At 55.1% G+C, this 18715-nt stretch overlaps 1 protein-coding gene across 1 annotated transcript in view; it reads right to left on the bottom strand.

Annotated features, from left to right (window-relative positions):
• Positions 1-14324: 14324 nt before the first annotated feature.
• Positions 14325-18715, bottom strand: part of LOC111183624 (SH3 and multiple ankyrin repeat domains protein 2) — a 276054-nt gene continuing 271663 nt past the window's right edge. Inside the window, exons 13-14 of the mRNA XM_089914214.1 lie at positions 14528-14697; positions 14325-14443 (exon numbers count right to left, since the gene is read on the bottom strand). Of these exons, the coding sequence (XP_089770340.1) occupies positions 14325-14443; positions 14528-14697 (289 nt within the window). The remainder of the gene's footprint in view (positions 14444-14527; positions 14698-18715) is intronic.

Below are 18715 nucleotides of genomic sequence, written 5' to 3'. Positions count from 1 at the left end.
TGCCTCTCCAAAGATTATACACAAGCGGCCAATAAGCACATAAAAAGATGCTCAACGGGCTTCCCTCGTGGCGCAGTGGTTGAGAGTCCACCTGCCGATGGAGGGGACACGGGTTCATGACCCGGTCCGGGAGGATCCCCCATGCCGCGGAGCGGCTGGGCCCGTGAGCCATGGCCGCTGAGCCTGCGCGTCCGGAGCCTGTGCTCTGCAACAGGAGAGGCCACAACAGCGAGAGGCCCGTGTACCGCAAAAAAAAAAAAAAAAAAAAAAAAAGAAAGGTGAAACAGAGTTACCACGTGACCCAGCAATTCCACTCCTAGGTGTGCCCGAAAGGAACTGAAAACAAGTGTTCAAACCGAAACTTTAACACGAATATTCACAGCAGTACTAATTCAAAAGCCAAAGAGCAGAAACCCAAATGTCCATCAACTGATGAATGGATCAACAAAACGTGGTCTACATTTACAAGGAAATATTATCCAGCCTGAAAAAAAAATGAAATTCTGACACCTGCTGCAATATGGATGAACCTTGAAAACATTACGCTAAAGCAAGTCAGTCACCAAAGACTGCATATAGCAGCCTTCCACTTATAGGAAATGTCCAGGATGGGCAAATCCGTGGAGACAGGAAGTAATGAGTGACTGCTAGGGGCTGGGGGAAGTGGGGGATGGGGAGTGATTGCTAATGGGACAGGTTTCTTTCTGGGGTGATGAAAATGTTCTGGAATTAGATAGTGGTGATGTTTGCACAACCTTGAGACTAGACTAAAAGCCACTGAATTCTACACTTTAAAAGGGTAAGTCTTATGGTTTGAGAAGTTCATCTCAGTTTAAGGAGACAGAAAGGTAGGTGCCACGTCTGAAGTCCTTCAGATCGTACAGGGAAGTAAAATGAGGCAGAAAAGGTTTGAACGTCCAGCACTGATCTTACACCTGATTTGACTAAACACTTTTTTTTTTTGCTGCGCCGCATGGCATATGGGATCCTCGTTCCCCGACGAGGGATCGAACCCATGCCCCCTGCAGTGGAAGTGTGGAGTCCTAACCACTGGACCACCAGGGAAGTCCCTTGTTTAACCACTTGGAAGCTTCTGGAAGCTGCATTTGCTGAACACGAGTGCTAACTCTCGATTTACGTCTGTGGATGGTGCCCAGGCTGCCACTTCCTGCCCTGTCTCCCGGGCTCCCTGGTGCCAGGTCCTCTAGGAACCCGGGCTCCTCCCTCTCCTGGCGTCCCCAGGCCCACAGACCCTACCCGGCTGGGGACAGGGGATATTCAGAGCGTCCTCCCAGATGCTCTCCTTGGCTGTATGATTTGTTGAAGCAGGAGGCTGGCCCTTACACATCTCCTTTACATATGCATGTCTTACATTTAATCTGCCAACGTGAGAGTTCATCTTTCCCAGCATGCAGCCCCCATAAGCCAATGTTTATTCATTATCCCCGGATCTGTTTCCTATCGTCTATTTCAGAGGAGTCAGAAACAACATCTTAACTCAATAACAGAGCACCATATGACGCTTCCGTTCTCCAAAATGAGCCACGGCTCACTCTGGGGGGGTAGCCCTTGGGTCCTGTCTGTGTCCCAGCTAGAGGGGAGCTCCTGGCCTGGCTAACCATCCCTAAACCGGGTGCCCAGGGAGAGGCCGCAGGTCTGTCCTCACTAGAATGACAGATGGCAGGTCAGTGGCCACCTGTACATACTGGGAGCAGCTCATTCATCCCACCTCTTGCAGGGCATGACAACACCCGTCTTCTGGGGCCCCCAAGAGGCCAAGTCACTCATGACATGGACAAGGGGGATGGGGCAGTCGACTGCTCCAGCAGGATGCCCTAACCCCAGCGCCACTCCTCCAGCTCTGCCGGGTGGGCTGGAGGTCCAGTTCCCTGTATTTGCAGGCGGGAGGACAGGCAGAGACGGAGGCCACTGTGCCTCTGGGTCAGTTGAAGGGACTGCTCCCTAAACATTCTCCAGCAGCCAGACCTGAAGACACCCTGGCCTGGGATGTCGACGATGCTGGTCTTTTCTTAGGTATCACAGTAGCCCATTGCCTTCCCTGCTGTCCACAAACTCCATGGTTTTAAAGAGATCTCATCCAGTAGAGCTGGGGAGGTTTAAAGTGGGAGAGGCTCCACAACTGGAATTGGGGTGAGCTGTGTGTGAGAGGGAGAATGGGTATTGACCCCACCCTCATGCAAGGTCCACCCATCTACCTGTCCGTCCGTCCATGTGTCCATCCACCCATCCATCCATCTGTCTGTCCATCCATCCACCCATCCCTCCATCTCTCCATCAATCCATCCATCCGTCCATCTGTCCATCCATCCATCCACACAAACCTTCACCCATCTGTCCATTCACCCATCCACTCCCCCATCCACTCATCCATCCCAGAAGTACTTTCTCAGCACCTGCTCCATTTCAGGCCCCACGTCCAGTATGCGGAACACCAATGTGAACCCGCTGTATCCTCCTGGTTCTTTGCCCTCACAGAGGACAATACACCTTGGTCAACTGACCTTACAAACCGTATTTACAAACTAGCTTACGGCCCCTCTCCTTCCATCCCCTTGGCTTGCACCAAGTGTACTGATGAAATCTGCCCCAGAGCAGAGGACAGCCCTGGGGCTGACCCTGAGAGGCTTCCAAATGCTGGTGTGTCAGCGTGCAGCCTGGGCAGGGAACAATCTCATGACAGAGAACACAGTCACTGCCCTCGACTCAGACAGAAGAACGGCCCCACTGGGGATGGGATTGTGTGACAGGAGGGCGTGGGGGGGGCGGGGGGAGGCATCTGCAAAGTCCCACGTGGAGCAGAGCACGGCACATGACTACCACTCTTCACCACCATCACAGACTGAACTGTATCCCCAGGTTCGTGTGTTGATGCCCTAACCCCCACTATGACTGTATTTGGAAATACGGTTTTCAGGGAGCCGAGTAGAGTTAAATGAGGTCCTAAGTGTGGACCCTCATCCAATAGAACTGGTGTCCTTACAAGAAGAGGGAGAGACACCAGGAATGTGCGAGCACAAATAAAGGCCACATTAGGACACGGGGAGAAGACAGCCATCTACACGCCGAGGAGAGAGGCCCCAGGAGCCCTGCCCACACCTGGATCGCAGATTCCAGCCTCCAGAACTCTGGGAGATAAATATCTGTTGTTTTAAGCCCCCGGTCTGCGGTATTTTGTCACGGCAGCCCTTTCCTGCCCACTGCCATCCACACAGGTGACCCAGGGTAGGAGTTAGGAGTGTCCCCGACCCCCGTGAGAATCTCGGTGACACCCGCCCCCCTCCCCCCAGAACACTGGCCCGTAGTGACCACCACTGTGCAAGGTGACTGGGGACAGAGCTGCAGGCGCCACATCCTGTAGCATCAGGAGGGGCCGTGGGGAAGCAGGGCAGGGCTGGTACCAGCATCAGCAGGTTGCCATGGTAACCAGGGGCAGGCCATCGCTGCAGCGGGGAGGGGAGAGGGCCTGGGTCCCAGAGTGACGTCAAGGACTGAATCCTCTCGGCGGAAGCAGACAGACCTGGCAGATATCTATTTTGGGGGCGAGCCCGAGCGTGGAGACCGGTATTTAAAACACAGAGCAGCTGCCTGGAGACAACAGCACACACACCAAGGCGGCGAGGCTCCAAGTGTATTTTAATAAAATGGCGTAAAAGAAAGAAGGGGGGAGGCTGTATGCTTCTGCCACGGTTGTTTAACAAAAACACAGTCATTAGCAGCCAGGACGATGAATTCCCATATTGATTTTATGTTCCGCTAGGGAGCAGTGAACTCCTTCAGAAGCCGGCTCTTGTCTCTTATTAATATTTTAAATTCCAGTTGTGCTAATAGAGGCGTTTGCCTGTATTTTTAAATGTTCTAAAGATAACAAAAACATTCCATTTTGGAACCGACCGTGCCCACTATGGTATCTCGCAGATGGTTCACACGCACCGTGACTAATGGGACGCCCGTTTCATAGCGGCGACCGCGCTGGCTGCTGCCCTGTGGCTCCAACCAGAGCTGCCCGCAGGTGCGGTGACACCTCCCACCCCTACCTTGTCTCCCAGGGTGAAGGCGGGTCACAGCAGTGGCCTCCGCCCCTGGTCAAAGAGGCCAGACTCTGGCCTCCCAGCTGAAGGGGAGGCTGCAGTCGTGGCCCGCAGAAGCCCAGCCCCCCTCCTTTGCTGGTCAAGCACCAGACTGGCCTTGGCATTGCCCTCCTCCCACAGCCCTGCCCAGGCCCGGCAAGTCACACGAGCACACCCATCCCCCAGCGGCAGAGAATGGTTCTACATATGACCCAAGCCAACCTAATCAGGGCCAGTCCTGGGACATCTGCAGAGGAGGCAGGGGAGACCCAATTTCCCTCTCTCCCAACCCCTCTCTCTCTCTGCTGGACCTGGATCTAGCCCAGGGTTCCCAGGGGCCAGCCTGAGAGGTGAGCCGGCCAGAGAATAAAGCCTCCAGGCGTGCAGTATACCTCTGCCCAGCCCAGCCCAGCCCAGCCCCTGGCGTAGCCCTTTAGCCCCTGGGCTGGACCCAGGCTGCGGGCCTGATGGGCTGGAAGGGAGGACCTCAGGGCATGCTGCCGCCGGACAGACTCCTGGGAGGACCTGGGCCGGGGCTGCTGGGCCCCATGTCCACTCACCATCCCGCCCCCAAACTTGAGGCGGCCTGAAGATGGCAACTGAGAGTTTTGGGGTGAACCCTGCGGTGGGGTAAAGGGAGGTCTCTGGTGGGCCTTGGGGTGTCCAGCCGGGGAGGCTCCAGAAGGCAGCCCAGAGCAGCCCCCCTGGCTTAGGGGTTGCGGGAGACCCTGGGCTTCACTCAACACCTTCCGGGGGTGGGTCACACGGGGCACTCTGTGTTGAAGGTGAAGGCCCGCCGTGGCCTTGGGCATCGCTCCCATCAGGTCACGGCACCTGAAACCAAAGATGAGCCGGATTCCTGTCCGCTGGGTGCGAGGAAACAAACGCTCAAACAGCCGTCTGAGCTTCAGGGACCGTTTGGATTCTGGGTGGGGCTCAAAGAGCAGGGATCTCGCTATCAGCAGAGGGGCCCCCGATGGGCTGGGCATCCCACCGTGCTGTGGAGAAGGACCTGAACCATGGCCCCAGCTCCCTCCTAAGGGTGAGCGAGACTGTGCAGGTGTTTGCAGTAGTGGGGCAGGGGGGCGGGCCAGGACAACTTTCATGTAGACACAGAACTGGTATGAAGACCTGAGCACCTCACCAATGCCAAGGGCGACTAGATGGAATTGCTATTTCCTATCAGCTTTTCGCTCCTCCCCACAGCTCTGGTGGAGGAGGGTGGCCTCATGGAACTCAAGAGCCGGCCAGTCCTCTCTGTGGTCACCTTGGTAGTGGTCACCTATGGAATGCAGGGGGGAGGGGCTGTTAGACCAAGACCCACAGGGTTGGGTGGAGGTGGGACAAGTAAGCATGATAAGGACCCACTCCTGCTGTCCAGGGTACCACATGCCCTCAGAGAGCATCGAGGCGGCTGGTACTGCACCACTGTTATCGGGGCACCAACTCTGTAGATATCCATGGTAAATGTGCGATGGGTGTGCGGGGAGGGGCGTGTACATAATTAACTGTCCATTTCCTCCAAATTTCCACCCTCCACGCACACACAGTAACATCGTCACCCGTGGCACCTTGCTGTCAATTCTCTGGGCTGATGCACGCAAAGAGATGAGTTTTTATAAATCGGGACTCACCTCCGTCTCTCCTGCACAGAAACAAAAAATCCTACAACTACACTCCTTCCCCCTGACCCTGTGCACACATCACCTTCACGTCCTTCCCAGGTGAAGAAACCTATGCAGAGCCGTTGAGTCGCCCGTGCCAGCTGGGAGGCAGCGGAACTGAGAAGGAGCCTGGGCCGGCCCTGAGTCCCCATCACTCCGGGAGGACACGTGCCAGGAGTAATCAGTGGTGGTGGGACTCCAGGAACCCACGCCGGGCACTCCATAGGGAGGCTGCCCGGATGTGGGGCTAGGACAGAGCACAGAGCATTAGAAGTTCTCTTGTGTGTAAATCACGGGCTTACTTCCTGCCCTACTCATTCCACAGGCCGGATGAGGCTTTCCACGGAGGAATGCCTGTTGGAAACACACATGGTCCTAAGAAATCAGAACCAAGGTTAAATGAGCAAGTGCATCACTTGCTAAATAAATAACCACCACGCTCTTCATGGAACCGAGTGGAGCTTATTATCAACGAATCAGCCAACGAGCAGGTGCCACCGTTTCGGTCTGCTCTTGGCTACCCTTGGCCCCTGATCTCGGTCATCACGCGGCGAGAGATCAGGTGGTCCCACTCATAAGCGTAAAGTGCCCCGAGCAGGTTTCTCCATCCTGCTGGTCCTTCCTGGAATCATTCACCTGTCACGCAGTGCACGTGAGTGAGATCTGTCAGCTAAATGTTCACTTTACAGTCTGTAAAAGTGGTCCTCCACGAAAGACAAAGCGTCTCAGGGCTCAAACCAGCCAACTCTGTACGGAAGGAGCTTGCTGCATGGAAACATTTAAAAAATATTTTCTGCCATCTTCTGGATTCTATGTATATTCAACACAGTTTTCAACATTAAAAAAACAGGCGCTATAAAAAGTGCTAATTGTGAAAGCAAAGAATGGAGAAATTGGACTTCATTTAAAAAATTTAAAAACCTTGTTAAAAGACACAGCAATGAAAAGGCTAAGTCACAGGCTGGGAGAAGTATGTGCAACATATATCTAACCAAGTACTGGTAAGTAGACTCTGTAAAGGACTCCTACAAGCCAATGATGGAAAGCTAAACAGCCCAATTAAAAATGGACAAAAGATTTGAACCGATACTTCTCAAGAGAAGCTATACATGAGGTAAGAAAGCACACGGAAAGGTGTTTAATAACAGTAGTCATCGGAAAAGTGCAAATTATACCCGCAGTAAGAGATTCTCCACCCCCATTAAGAATGGCTGAAATTAAACAGACTGGCGTTACCAAATGTCACTGAGAAGTGGAGCCACTGGAATGCGCACACACTGGGGGTGGGAGTACAAGAAGGCACAGTGGTTTGGACAACTGTTTGGTAGTTCCTTATAAAATTAAACACACTCCTACCTTGTGACCCGGTAGTTCCGCACCTCAGTGTTTCTCCAAGAGAAAGGAAAACACGTCTGGAGAAAGACTCGCACAAAAATGTTCATAGCAGCTTAAGTGACGAGCCCAGACTGTGAAGCAATCGAAACATCTATCCCCAGGAGCATGAATAAACATACTGGGGTATAAATATACAGCCGAACACTCTCCTTCGGCAGCAAAAATTTACAGCCCGGCAGTAGCATTCAGCTGCGTGGAAGACACCGGGCTCAGGAGCACGTGCCGTAGGTTCCAGCTCTGAAATTCAACAGCACAGGCTAAACGGGTCTCTGCTGACAAACTGAAACTGAGCAGGACCCTGCGGGGACTTCCTGGAGACAGAACCCCCCCACGTCCCCCCTCGCGTAGCTTTGCCTCTTGTTTGTAGAAAAGCTTCCGCTTCCCAGGCCCTCCCCGAGTTCCAAAGAGCAAATGTAATCAGAGACGTGCAACACCAAAGGGAAACAGTCGAGCAAGACAAAATAATAATAGTTTAGCCGTGAAACAAAGTCAAAGACCTTTAGTTCCTCCTCAGGGGCTATAGATGATATCCTGAGTCGTGTCCCTGAGTTGTTTAGCAGATACTAAAGTGCCCACCAGGTGGAGGAAGTTAATTGCAAGCTGACCACCAGCACGTAGACCCCAGACTGAACGGAACCAGAAGGTTGATGACTGAGATTCCTGAAACATCACCCTGTTACCTCACCACCAATCAATCGGCAAACTGTGCACGAGCCGATCACATACCCCATGACTCTCTCGCTCCGACTATCTTTCAAAACCCTTCCCTGAGAGCCTTCAGGGCGTTCGGGGCTTTTGAACATAAGCTGCCCATTCTCCTTGCCGGCCTCACATCGGCCACGTGCAATGAACACTGGCCTCTTCCTTCACCACAACCTGGTATTAGTAGATTGGCTTGGCTGCACGTCGGGTGAATGAACCCAACTTCGGTTCGGCAACAAAATCAGAACCGTGGTTGCCTCCTGTTGGGAGGTGGGTGACTGGAAAGTGGCCTGAGAGACCTTTCTGGGGTGATGGACAGGTTTCACCTCTTAACTGCAGTTGGAGACACAGGAGGAGACATTTGTCAAAATGCACTGAACTCTTCTATAACCTGTGCATTTTCTACCGCACGTAAACCATACCTTTATAAAAGACGATGTTAAGTCATGATCTCAGAAAGCCCAAGGCAAACGGAACCCAATAGGAACCACCTGGACTCTCCCCATCCTAAAATCCAGCTCGAATCCCATCTCCTTTGCACTGTTCTCTCCCTCCACCCCACTCCACCCCGGGTCACAGCGGTGCCTCCCTCCTCTGGCCAATAATCCACACCATAAGCAGGGTTACCGTGTTCTTATTTACCACCCTTAGTAGACAGAGGATGGTCCCCCCGCAAAGATGCCCATGTTCGAATCCCCCGTGCCTGTGAGTACATGACCTTACAGGGCAAGAGGGAATTAAGCTTTCTAATTAGTTTAGCCTGACCTGGGTCCTCCAGGTGGGGCCAATCTGACCACATGAGACCTAAAAACTGGAGGGAGAGGAGGCAAAAGGGAGAGTCAGAGAGACGCGGCATGAGACCCGGCCCACGACTGCAGGCTTTGAGGACAGAGGAGGGGCCCCCAGCCAAGGGATGCTGTGACCTCCAGAACCTGGAAAAGGCAAAGGAATGAACTGTTCCCCAGAGGTTCCGGAAAGGAACACAGCCCAACTGGCACCATGATGAGACTGCCCAAGGGTGCAGCAAAGCCATCGGCCACAAAGCGAACGTGGCCACTTCTGACACATGCACCATGGGTCTGGGATTCTACCAGAAGCCAGCAGGGCACGCGTAGACCAGGCTCTTAGGAGAACCTAGTGCTCTGTGTGTCTCCACCTCTCCTATTTGTTTCTCAGTACCGTTTTATATAAGTGGTTTCCTCCTACCATTTCAAACAATCCAATCTTTTGGCAATCGCTTTCAGGACAAACGTCAGCAGGGGCTGTGTCTGGGAGTTCTGCGAGGGGCCGCAGTGATGTGCCTCAGACCTGCTTCGAGCACAGGCCTGTTTCGAGCAGTTTTCACTGAGACAGCAAACCTCGAGTCCTCAGGGAGGGCACAGCAGGGGCCGGCGAGGAAACGCCAAGCTGCCTGTTGATGATGTCGGCGTGAGAGATCGATAAAGCAGTTTCAAGCATTTACTCCCCCCCCAAAGCCCTTTTCCGACGGCTAGAACGCACGCTCCATGTTTCCTGGCACAATGCATAGAGCAGCGTTTTAACGCAAAGCTTCCAGGCTGCCCTGCAACCGATTTCTGGTTTGGACAAAGCCCAGTGGGATGGCGTCCACCGCTCGGAGGATCAGAGAAGCCCTCGGCCCGAAACTCAGCCTTTCTCGGTAACCACACACCTGCCCGTACCTACCGCGCGCTCTATGTCAGCAACGACGCCGACCCCAGGCCGGACAGAGGTGGACGGACGAGGGTGGGGTCTGCCTTACCTGCCTGGCTCTCCTTGGGCTTGCACTGGACCTCCTCCACACACTCGGCTGGGAACCATCCGATGTGGCCGCGGGCGCTGCCTTCCCAGAAGCCCCCTTCGCCGATGCTCAGAACTAGAGACAGATGGGGAAAGGGGGAGGGGTTAGTGGGCGGGGCTTGGAGGGCGTGGGGTGTGGATGCAGGGAGGAGGGGCCGGCGGCTCTGGTCCATTTGCTGGCTGACCATGCCTCCCTTCAGCCGTAGACCAGGGGCCTGGCAAAGTGTCCCTCGGAGGGGGCACTGCAGAGCCTCTGAGCCCCCAGGTCCCCTCTGCCCGTTAGGCTTGGGGGAGAGGATGTAAGCGCCGGGCGTCCTGGCGTCCTCGTATCTCACACCACTCGGCATATGTGGCCACTGTGTCCCGTCTCTCGGGTCCCAGCTGAGACGGGAGAGTGGGACCTCCGAGACCCCACCATCAGTTATTTCAGGTGTCAAAGTCGGGGGACAGGCCACCCTGATGAAGAGACGCAACCATGAGGTCGTGTCGGCCCCTCTGGAGCTTGGGGAGGAGAGGCCAAGAGTCCAGGCCCACAGGACCTTTGAAATTTGCTTGAGAACAGAGAATTCACAGCAGGAGACAGGCAAGCAGCCTGCTTGGCAGCTACAAGATACTACCTGGACTTGAAGTGCAAGGGCAGCCTGGTCGACGCCCCATGGGCAGTCCCGGGCTTCTGGCTGGCTTATCAGTGAAGAACCTGAGGATTATGTTGGCGCCGCAAGCAGCAGGGGACCACTGCACAGTGAAAATGCAAAGTCAAGGGTCATGGGACAGACACAGCTGCCCTGCCTGCAGGGCTGAGGGCGCTGGGATTCCCCCTTCCTTGGCTCAGTGCTGGGCGCACAGAGGGCCTCACAGACGCCCACTGGGGGGATGAAGCGTATTCCTTTTTAAACTGGACCGATGCCGAGCGTGGGTGAGCAATGCAAACCCACAGACACGAGGTCCCACGTGCTGCCCAGGCACTGCTTGGACAAATATTTTGGTTGTAAGGGTCAGGCTGGCAGGGGTGAGGCAGGGGAGGGTCTCTGTCTCTTAGGCCTGTGATGCTGGGCTGGGGGCACACCTCCACCCCAAAGCCCTGGCTCCCTCAGAGTGTATCTGTGCGGTGGGAGGTTAGTATAATCTCTGCACATCTTAACCTTCTGTAAATTACTCAGGACCCCCAGGCACCAGAACTGCGGAGAAGAGATCATGGCCACAGAAATGTCTCCTTCCATCCCTCATCTTAATCTCAAAGGCCAGGTAAGGACACCTGGACCCGTGAGTTTTGAAGGTGAACAGCACAGAGGACCTCAGCTTTAGAAGTCTTTGCCTAATAATTTGAAAAGATGGCCTAAAGGGAACAGACAGGCAACCTCCCTGAGGACCATTAAGATGATAATCGCTTGAACCATTTTCTCCAAAAATCAGTGCTGGCGCCTTACGCTCAGCGCAGCCCAGCTGACGGGGATGTACACCACGGCAGCCCAACGGAACCCAGATGTGAGAGGGTTGTCTCGGAGCGCTGCCCTGGATGGCGAGTGGAGGACAGGGACCTGCCCAGGCGCTGTCCAGCTACTGGAGTGGCCTGGCTGACCGCCACGGGTCCACGTAGAAACTCGTGGTGGGGACCGTGCATCTGCCTCTCGTCTCTCCAGGCAATGTCAAGGCCACACACTTGGGCACAGCCAAGTGACGCTGGCACCAAGCCGACTGCAGGGGTGAGCGACTCAGAGAGACAAAGGGGGCTGGGCTTGCAGTCCAGACAAACTAGACCGGAATCCCCGTCCCCAGGTAGGCAGCTGTGGGAGCCTTGCCCCAAGTTACCATGTAACTTAGACAGGAGTCTTTTACAGGCTGGATCCTGTCCCTAATATTCCTCTGTTGGAGTCCTGACCCCCAGCAGCTGAGACTGTGACTGTGCTTGGAGATGGGGTCCTTAAAAGTTACAATGGAGTCCAAATTCCATCCGGGCGGTGCCCAGTCCTTCAGCAGCCCAGAGACCATGTAAGGATAGGCTGCCCAGTCTCACAGCACAGTCAGGGCACCGAGGCAGCCATGGAGCTCCTCCTCGCCACGACCTGAACTGAGCCCCTGTGTGGGCTGCATGGTGTCCTCTCCAAACCCCTATGTGGCAGTCCTAACCCCCAGAAGCTCAGAATGTGGCTGTGTTTGAAGATGGGAGTCTTTAAAGAGGTGATTAAGGTAAAATGAGGTCACTAGGGTGGGCCCTAATCCCATAGGACTGGGGTCCTTATAAGAAGAGGAGAAAAGCACAGACACACACAGAGGGACGACCCCGTGAGGACACAGGGAGGAGACGGCCGTCTACACGCTGAGGAGAGAGGCCTCAGGAGGACCAGCCCTGCCCACACCTAGATCTCGGATTCCAGCCTCCAGGACTGGAGACAGTAAATCCTGAGGTTTATACTGCCTAGTCTGGGGAGCCTTGTTACAGTGGCCCGTGCTGACACACACAATGGGATCTGACACCTTCGGCCCACAGTTGCTATGAGGTTTACAAGGAAAAACGTGTGATGTCCCCAAGCAGGGTGCCTGGTAAACAGCAGGTGCTAAGAAGTCTCCACCTGTATCTCCTCTGTTATCATCTCTGATGTGTGGACGAGGACACGCGGCCCCCAGATATGAAGTGACCGGTAACTGGGTCACCGGGAAGGCTCCCCAGGCCCTTCCCAGCCCAGCCTGAAGCCCGCCACGGGCCTGGGGGCGACAGCAAGGTGGATGGATGGACGCCTGGGGGCCGAAAGCCCAGGGGTGTGGGCCCAGCAGATTTCAGAGCTGGGCTGGGCAGCGAGACCCAGTGCTCTTTGGTATTTGGTATTAAAATTCCAAATTGCAGGTCATGTGAGTGCTTATATTTATTATTTGAATGTTTTTAATTTAAAAGTTAACAAAAATACTGTGTTAAACTACATAGGGACGATCAGGGACTTATGGGTATGATGCTCAAAGACCCCACTGGACCCCACCCCAGGAGGCAGCTATAAACCCTGAATATGATGCAAAAAGGTACAGGACACGGACAGAAGTAGACGGGCCTGGTGGGATGCATGCTTGCCCGGGGGGAGAGGGGAGCAGAGCTGGATAGGGAAGCCCCTTCTCCATGGCTTGTAGCCTGGACTAAGTATGGTCCCCACGGCAGGGCTGGCAGAGGAGGGGCACATGAGGAAAAACCTGCGTTCTGAGTGGCCTAAAGAACCAGAAGGATGGAGCCAGGAAACCAGGCACCCTGAAGAGAGTTGGGGTGTCCTCACAAGGGAAACAGCCAGGGAGGGGTGGCCAACTCAGGGCACCCACCTCTCTGAAAAGATGCAGAGCAGCTCCGCTCAAGTCGGGGCCTGAGCTGTCACCCAGGCAACCCTCCAAAAAGAAAGAAAGAATGAACTGAAGCCATAATCTCCACAACTTAACACCCTGATGTCCAAAACGCAACAGAAGATTACCGGACACGCAAAGACCCAAGAGGATGGCACCCGTCCTCCAGAGGAGAGAAAACCACGTGAGCCTGACCCCAAAATGACCCTCGTGGTGGGACTACAGACGGGGATTTTAGAGGGACGATGACACCCGTCTACGATGTTGTAAAACAGCAATGCACATCCAAAGAGTGAAAATGTCAACAGAGCAATAGGAAGTCTTGGCAAATAGAGAGAAACTATAAGAAAATACACGTGGAAACGCCTAGAATTTAAACGTGTCATTTCTGAAATTAAAAAATTCACAAGACGGACTTAGCAGTGAAGGGGGCATTTCAAAGGAAAGAGCAAGTGAACCTGAAAATAGACCAAAAGAAACGACCTAAGGTTAAAAAAAAAATGATGGGAATAAAACAAACAGAGCCCCTGGGACATGCTGGTGCCACCAGATGGTCAAGTTTCCATGCAGCTGGACTACCAAGAAGGAGTTGCAAGAGAAAACGGGTCTCCAGCTGTCCTCGGAAACTTGTAAAACCCAGGGGGTGTTGGCTAGATTACTGCATGGTACGGAGGAAGGAGCAGGTCATCACCAGCTCAGGGCCAGACGGATCTGAACCTGACCGGCTGACCCCTATGGGGCATACTGTGTTGCCCCTGCCATGCATCTTCCGAAAGCTGCCCTGCAGCGACAGGGCCAGGCATGGTGTGCCCTTTCCTGCTCCACCTGGTGAGCTCAGCTGCCCCCATGTGGCCTGCAGCCCACACCTGTCACTTCTCTACCCTCCTCGTGTGGCCTCCAGTGCCACAGGGCTCCTCTACAGCCACTGCCAACCTCCTGAACGTGCCTCCACTAAACCCATCTTCCCTAAGGGCCTCATACACCTCATCTTCCTGCTCAGAAACCGTCGCTGGCTCCCATCGCTGGTACTGCCCCTGGTCTAACTCCTGGCATGCATGGCGGCCCTCAAGGCTTTTCACCCACATTTCCCAGGATTCTGCTTTGGGCATCCTTCCCTATAACCCGGCGGATCTCCTTCCTTGGAATGTCACAGGCCCCCAGGCTGAACCATCCACCTGGATGCCCCTCCCTGAGCCCCGAGACGCGTCTGAGTCCGACCTGTGCTTGGCCGCATCCCAGCACCACCTCCCACCTCCTCCTGAGGCCCTGGGAGGTTTTCCAGATGCAAAAGAGCTGCCCGTCGCCGCCCTCGCCTGCCCCTCCCCTGCTTTTCTCTGCAGTGGACTCCCGTCCCAGACAGTCACGTGCTACCCTTCCCAATGGACATTAGAGTCACCGCGGCCATGAGCATCACTGTGGTCCCCGTTCTGCCCCCCCAGGGCTCTGTATTTTCCACGGGGGCCCCGCAGAAGCAATGCCCTGGACGCCGACACCCCAACGGGGATAAACTGAGGCTGAGGGGCCCCAGCCTGACCCCGCCCTGGAAGCAGAATGGACACTGACCTTTGACCCTGTCGCCACGGTGAAGGGGGATCTCACCATCGACCTGGGGCTGGTATGGCTTGACGACAATGAAGAGCCTCCCGGGCACCGCGCTGTACAGCTTCCGCTTGGGCCCCGGGTACTCGAAGGCCGAGAGCGCATCCTTGCTGGCGCCTGGCAGGAAAGCCGGACTGCAGGTGAGAGGGGGACAGAGACAGAGAGGGAGGGTCACGGCCTGAGAGACAGAGCAGGGTACACTCCAGACCCTTGGCCCATCTGTTCATAACAAACGCTGAGCCCCGAGCAGTCACATCGGAGCTCCTGATTCTAGACGTGCCCGGAGATGCGAAAAGGCCCCGGGGGGCAGCATTAGTGCTTAAAAGACTCAGGTAATTCTGGCAGTTCTACTTCTGGGCAGGTACCCCAAGAAGTGAAAGCATGGCCTCAAACAGGTATTTGCACACCCACGTGCATAGCAGCATTATTCTCAAAAGATGGCAACGACCCAAGTCTCCACTGATGGATGAACGGATACCCCAAATGTGGTCCATCCACACAATGGTATATTATTCAGCCTTAAAGAGGGAGGAAATTCTGGCACAGGTGACAACATGAATGAAATTTGAGGACGTTATGCTAAATAAAGGAAAAGACAGTCACAGAAGGACAGATAATGAGTGATTCCACTCAGGGCAGGTGCCTGGTGTACTGAAATTCATAAGCAGGATGGTGGGGGCCAGGGGCTGGCAGAGGGGGAGGGGGAGTTTGCCTTTAATGGGGACAGAGCGTCAGTTTAGGGAGATGGGGAAGATGGAGATGGATGGTGGGGATGGTCGCGCGACAACACGAATGTACTTAATGCCACTGGACTGCACACGTAGAAATGGGTAAGATGGTAAATTTTATGTGCATGTTTCAATTTAAGAAAAACTCCAGTGGAGGCAGCAATCAAGGGAGGCCCTGGGTCTCTGCCATGTTATCAGAGTCTCACTGTGAGCGCCAACCACACCATGTGAGGAAACACCCAGAACCTACTGGCGAAAGCCTTCATTATCGCGGTGCAGGCAGCCCACGCCCAGCTGCCCTGGTGACATTTCACAAGTGGGACTTAAATTCTTTCCTGTTTTATGTGACTATATCACAAAGAGCGTGCGTTTCTAGGCCAACTTCCCTGCCTGACAGTGAGCGTGGACATCTAACTTAACGGGGCCCAACGGTGAGATATAAGAGAGACAGAGAGACACAGAGAGAGACAGAGAGAGAGAGAAGCACATGTTCCCAGAGAAACGTGCAAAGTGGTTTTCCGTGACGACATCCCCCCCATGTCATTGTGACGGTTGATGGGTGACCCGGGTGACTCCTTCTGGAGAGCAGAGAGCACGTTCTTTTTTTTTTTTTTTTTTTTTTTTCTGCAGTACGCGGGCCTCTCACTGCTGTGGCCTCTCCCGTTGCGGAGCACAGCCTCCGGACACGCAGGCTCAGCGGCCATGGCTCACGGGCCCAGCCGCTCCGCGGCATGTGGGACCTTCCTGGACCGGAGCACGAACCCGTGTCCCCTGCATCGGCAGGTGGACTCTCAACCACTGTGCCACCAGGGAAGCCTGAGAGCATGTTCTTATCACTCATAATCTGGAGGAGTCATACTGAGCTCTCCTCCCATGGTGGGGTCTTTAGAAAAAACCCAGGCACGTGGATGAACCTGGGCAGGGATTCAGGGGCGATGCTCCAGAGCCTCCTGGTCAGAAAGAAAAGCATTCACGGCCGGCTGGTGTCTCCCAAGAGGACAACCCGCCACGGGGAAGAGGAATATTAATAATACTTGGGGAAGGTTCCCGAGTCAGGGAGCCACATCTGAGTCTCGGGAGGGGGGCCACTCATGTCACAAATTCATGGCCGTGAAGGGTAGGGTCCCCAACTATGGTTCTCCTTTCAAACTACAGATGCCGTGGCCTGGGATCCCACACAGGGAGCTTGAGATTCCTGCAAGGAAGAAGTTCTTACCTTTAGGTGTGAAACAGGCTTGCAGGGAATATTCTAGAATATGCTGTGACCGTTCACTTTCGGGATTTAACGCGAACCCCCCATGTTCCTTTTGTGTCGTGCTTTACCCACGTCGGCACCCCTGATAGATACGTATGGTCTGCTTTACGCCTGTAAGAATCCACGGAAGCGTGACTGTGCTGTATTTTGCCATGCTTTTTACTTTTTCACTCATGGTGATGAGCTGGCCGCAGGAACCCATGTCTACACACGGGAGATGCTCAGTTTACACCCTAATTTATGCTAGTCAGGTGAGAAGGATCGACCATCAGAGCTGCCTGCCCGACCCCAAAGCCCAGAGCTCTCCCTAAACCACACGGAGCAGAGGGCGGGCATGTGACCTTTCCCAGGTGCTCGCCTGGGCTCAGAGACACAGAGAGTGGACAAGCTCTCCTGTCCCCAGGGATGCCCCCTCTCCGGCCTCCTCGACCCCAGCCTTCCCTGACCAAGTTGAAGCCACAGACAGAGGTCAGAGCATCCTGGGAAACAGGTGCCCCTGTCAACTCTGGTACCACCAGGCAGCCCCGCCCGGCGGCCTTCCTGCCCCTCCCCACTTCCTTCTCCCCACCCAGCCAGCTACAGATCGGCATGCACAGATGGGAAAATCCACCCTGAGCGCCAGAAGCTCCCTCTGGATGGATATCACTGATCCCCAAACACCCCGGGAGCCCAGAACTGCGACGCCTGCACGAGCCAGGTTGTGTGACCGCCTCTGGTCCAGAGGTGACAGCTGGCAAGGCAGCTGACGCACAGAGAGGAAGGACTATCTGGGCCACCTGCCTGTGGTGGAAAAGACCTGGGAAAAGTAGAGCAGCCCCCAGAGCTCCCGCCTGCGAGGACGTCCCGCCCACCTTCTGCATCAGGAAGAAGATCCAACCATTCAATGTGCCTCAACTCAGCCTCACTCGGAGCTCGGGGTGGGGTGGGGGAGACGGCGCCTTTGCCACAAGGGGCTGGACATCATCAGGGGTCTCCTCTCCGGCTCCCAGGCCAGGGGACAGTGAGCCCTGGTAACCAAGGGCACTCGGTCCCTTGGCAATAGGGAAGTGTCCCTCGGGGCCACTCCACCTGGACTCAAGGGTTCAGAAGAGGCTTAGGGTCAGCAGAGGGCAGGCGCTCCAGGGGGGCACCCCACACCGGGCTCAGAAGGCCTCCTCTCCCCAGACCTCCACAAACAGTGCTTGGATCTCCCCTGATGCACCTGCCATATCTGCACTGAGCGATGGCCGGGTGGGGCCCACCACACGGGGCTGCTAGGAGGATCAGTGAGGGAAAACAGACGAAGCTCCCCCTCTCTGCCCCCCGCCGGCTCTGTCACTGAAGCTTTGATGGCAGCTATCACCTCTGCATCTGACCATCACCCAGGCTGGCCTGGGAGCCATGCAACACAGGGCTATATCTACACCATCTCCATGCCCCCATCCCCGGTTGTGGGTGCAGTAGTGGGTGCTCAGAAGTGCCTGATGCGTTAAACCCCAGTAAGAGACTGCAGGTTGTCCTACCAAGGAGGTCACAAACGGGCCACACGGACACCCCTGGATGGGAGGTGTGGCTGCAGCAGACGCCAGGGGCGATGAGCGGAAGGGCAGGTAGGCCCATGAGTTGGTCCCCAAGCACCAGAAGGCGAGATGACTCTGAGGGCAGCAGGGTTAAGGCAGGTGGGCTTCTCCCGCAGGGGAGGGGGCGGGTCAAAGTCCAGAGAAAAGATAAAGATGGGCCATGCTGATGATGGCTGGGGCAGGGCAGAGGGTAGCAGCTCAGCGGGGCTGCCAGACCTGCCTCCCAGCTGCTGGTCAGCTACAGGAGCTGCTGCTGTGCCCAGAGCCTGGGGACCACATGAGGCGCCCAAGGAACCCCACTGTGTGTAATCAACGACAATCAGCAAGGAGACTGCGTCCAACCTGAAAACTTGATCCTCAGGAGAAACCCATCCAGCTGCCCATCTCTCCACCTACCCACCCACCCAGCCATCCATCGACTCACCTGTCCATCCATACACCCATGCATCCATCCTCCATCCATCCATCATCCATCCATCCAATCATCCATCAACTCACCTATCCATCCATACACCCATGCATCCATCCTGCATCTGACCATCCATCCATCTATCCACCCATCCACTCACTTATCCATCCATCCATCCATCCATCCTCCATCCATCCATCA

The sequence above is a fragment of the Delphinapterus leucas genome, chromosome 7 (assembly GCF_059928025.1).
Source record: "Delphinapterus leucas isolate spDelLeu-1000000601 "Yukka" chromosome 7, BTC_Dleu_Yukka2, whole genome shotgun sequence".
Taxonomy (NCBI): domain Eukaryota; kingdom Metazoa; phylum Chordata; class Mammalia; order Artiodactyla; family Monodontidae; genus Delphinapterus; species Delphinapterus leucas.
The sequence above is the reverse complement of the archived record's forward strand: the minus strand, read 5'-3'. Positions and strand labels throughout refer to the sequence as shown.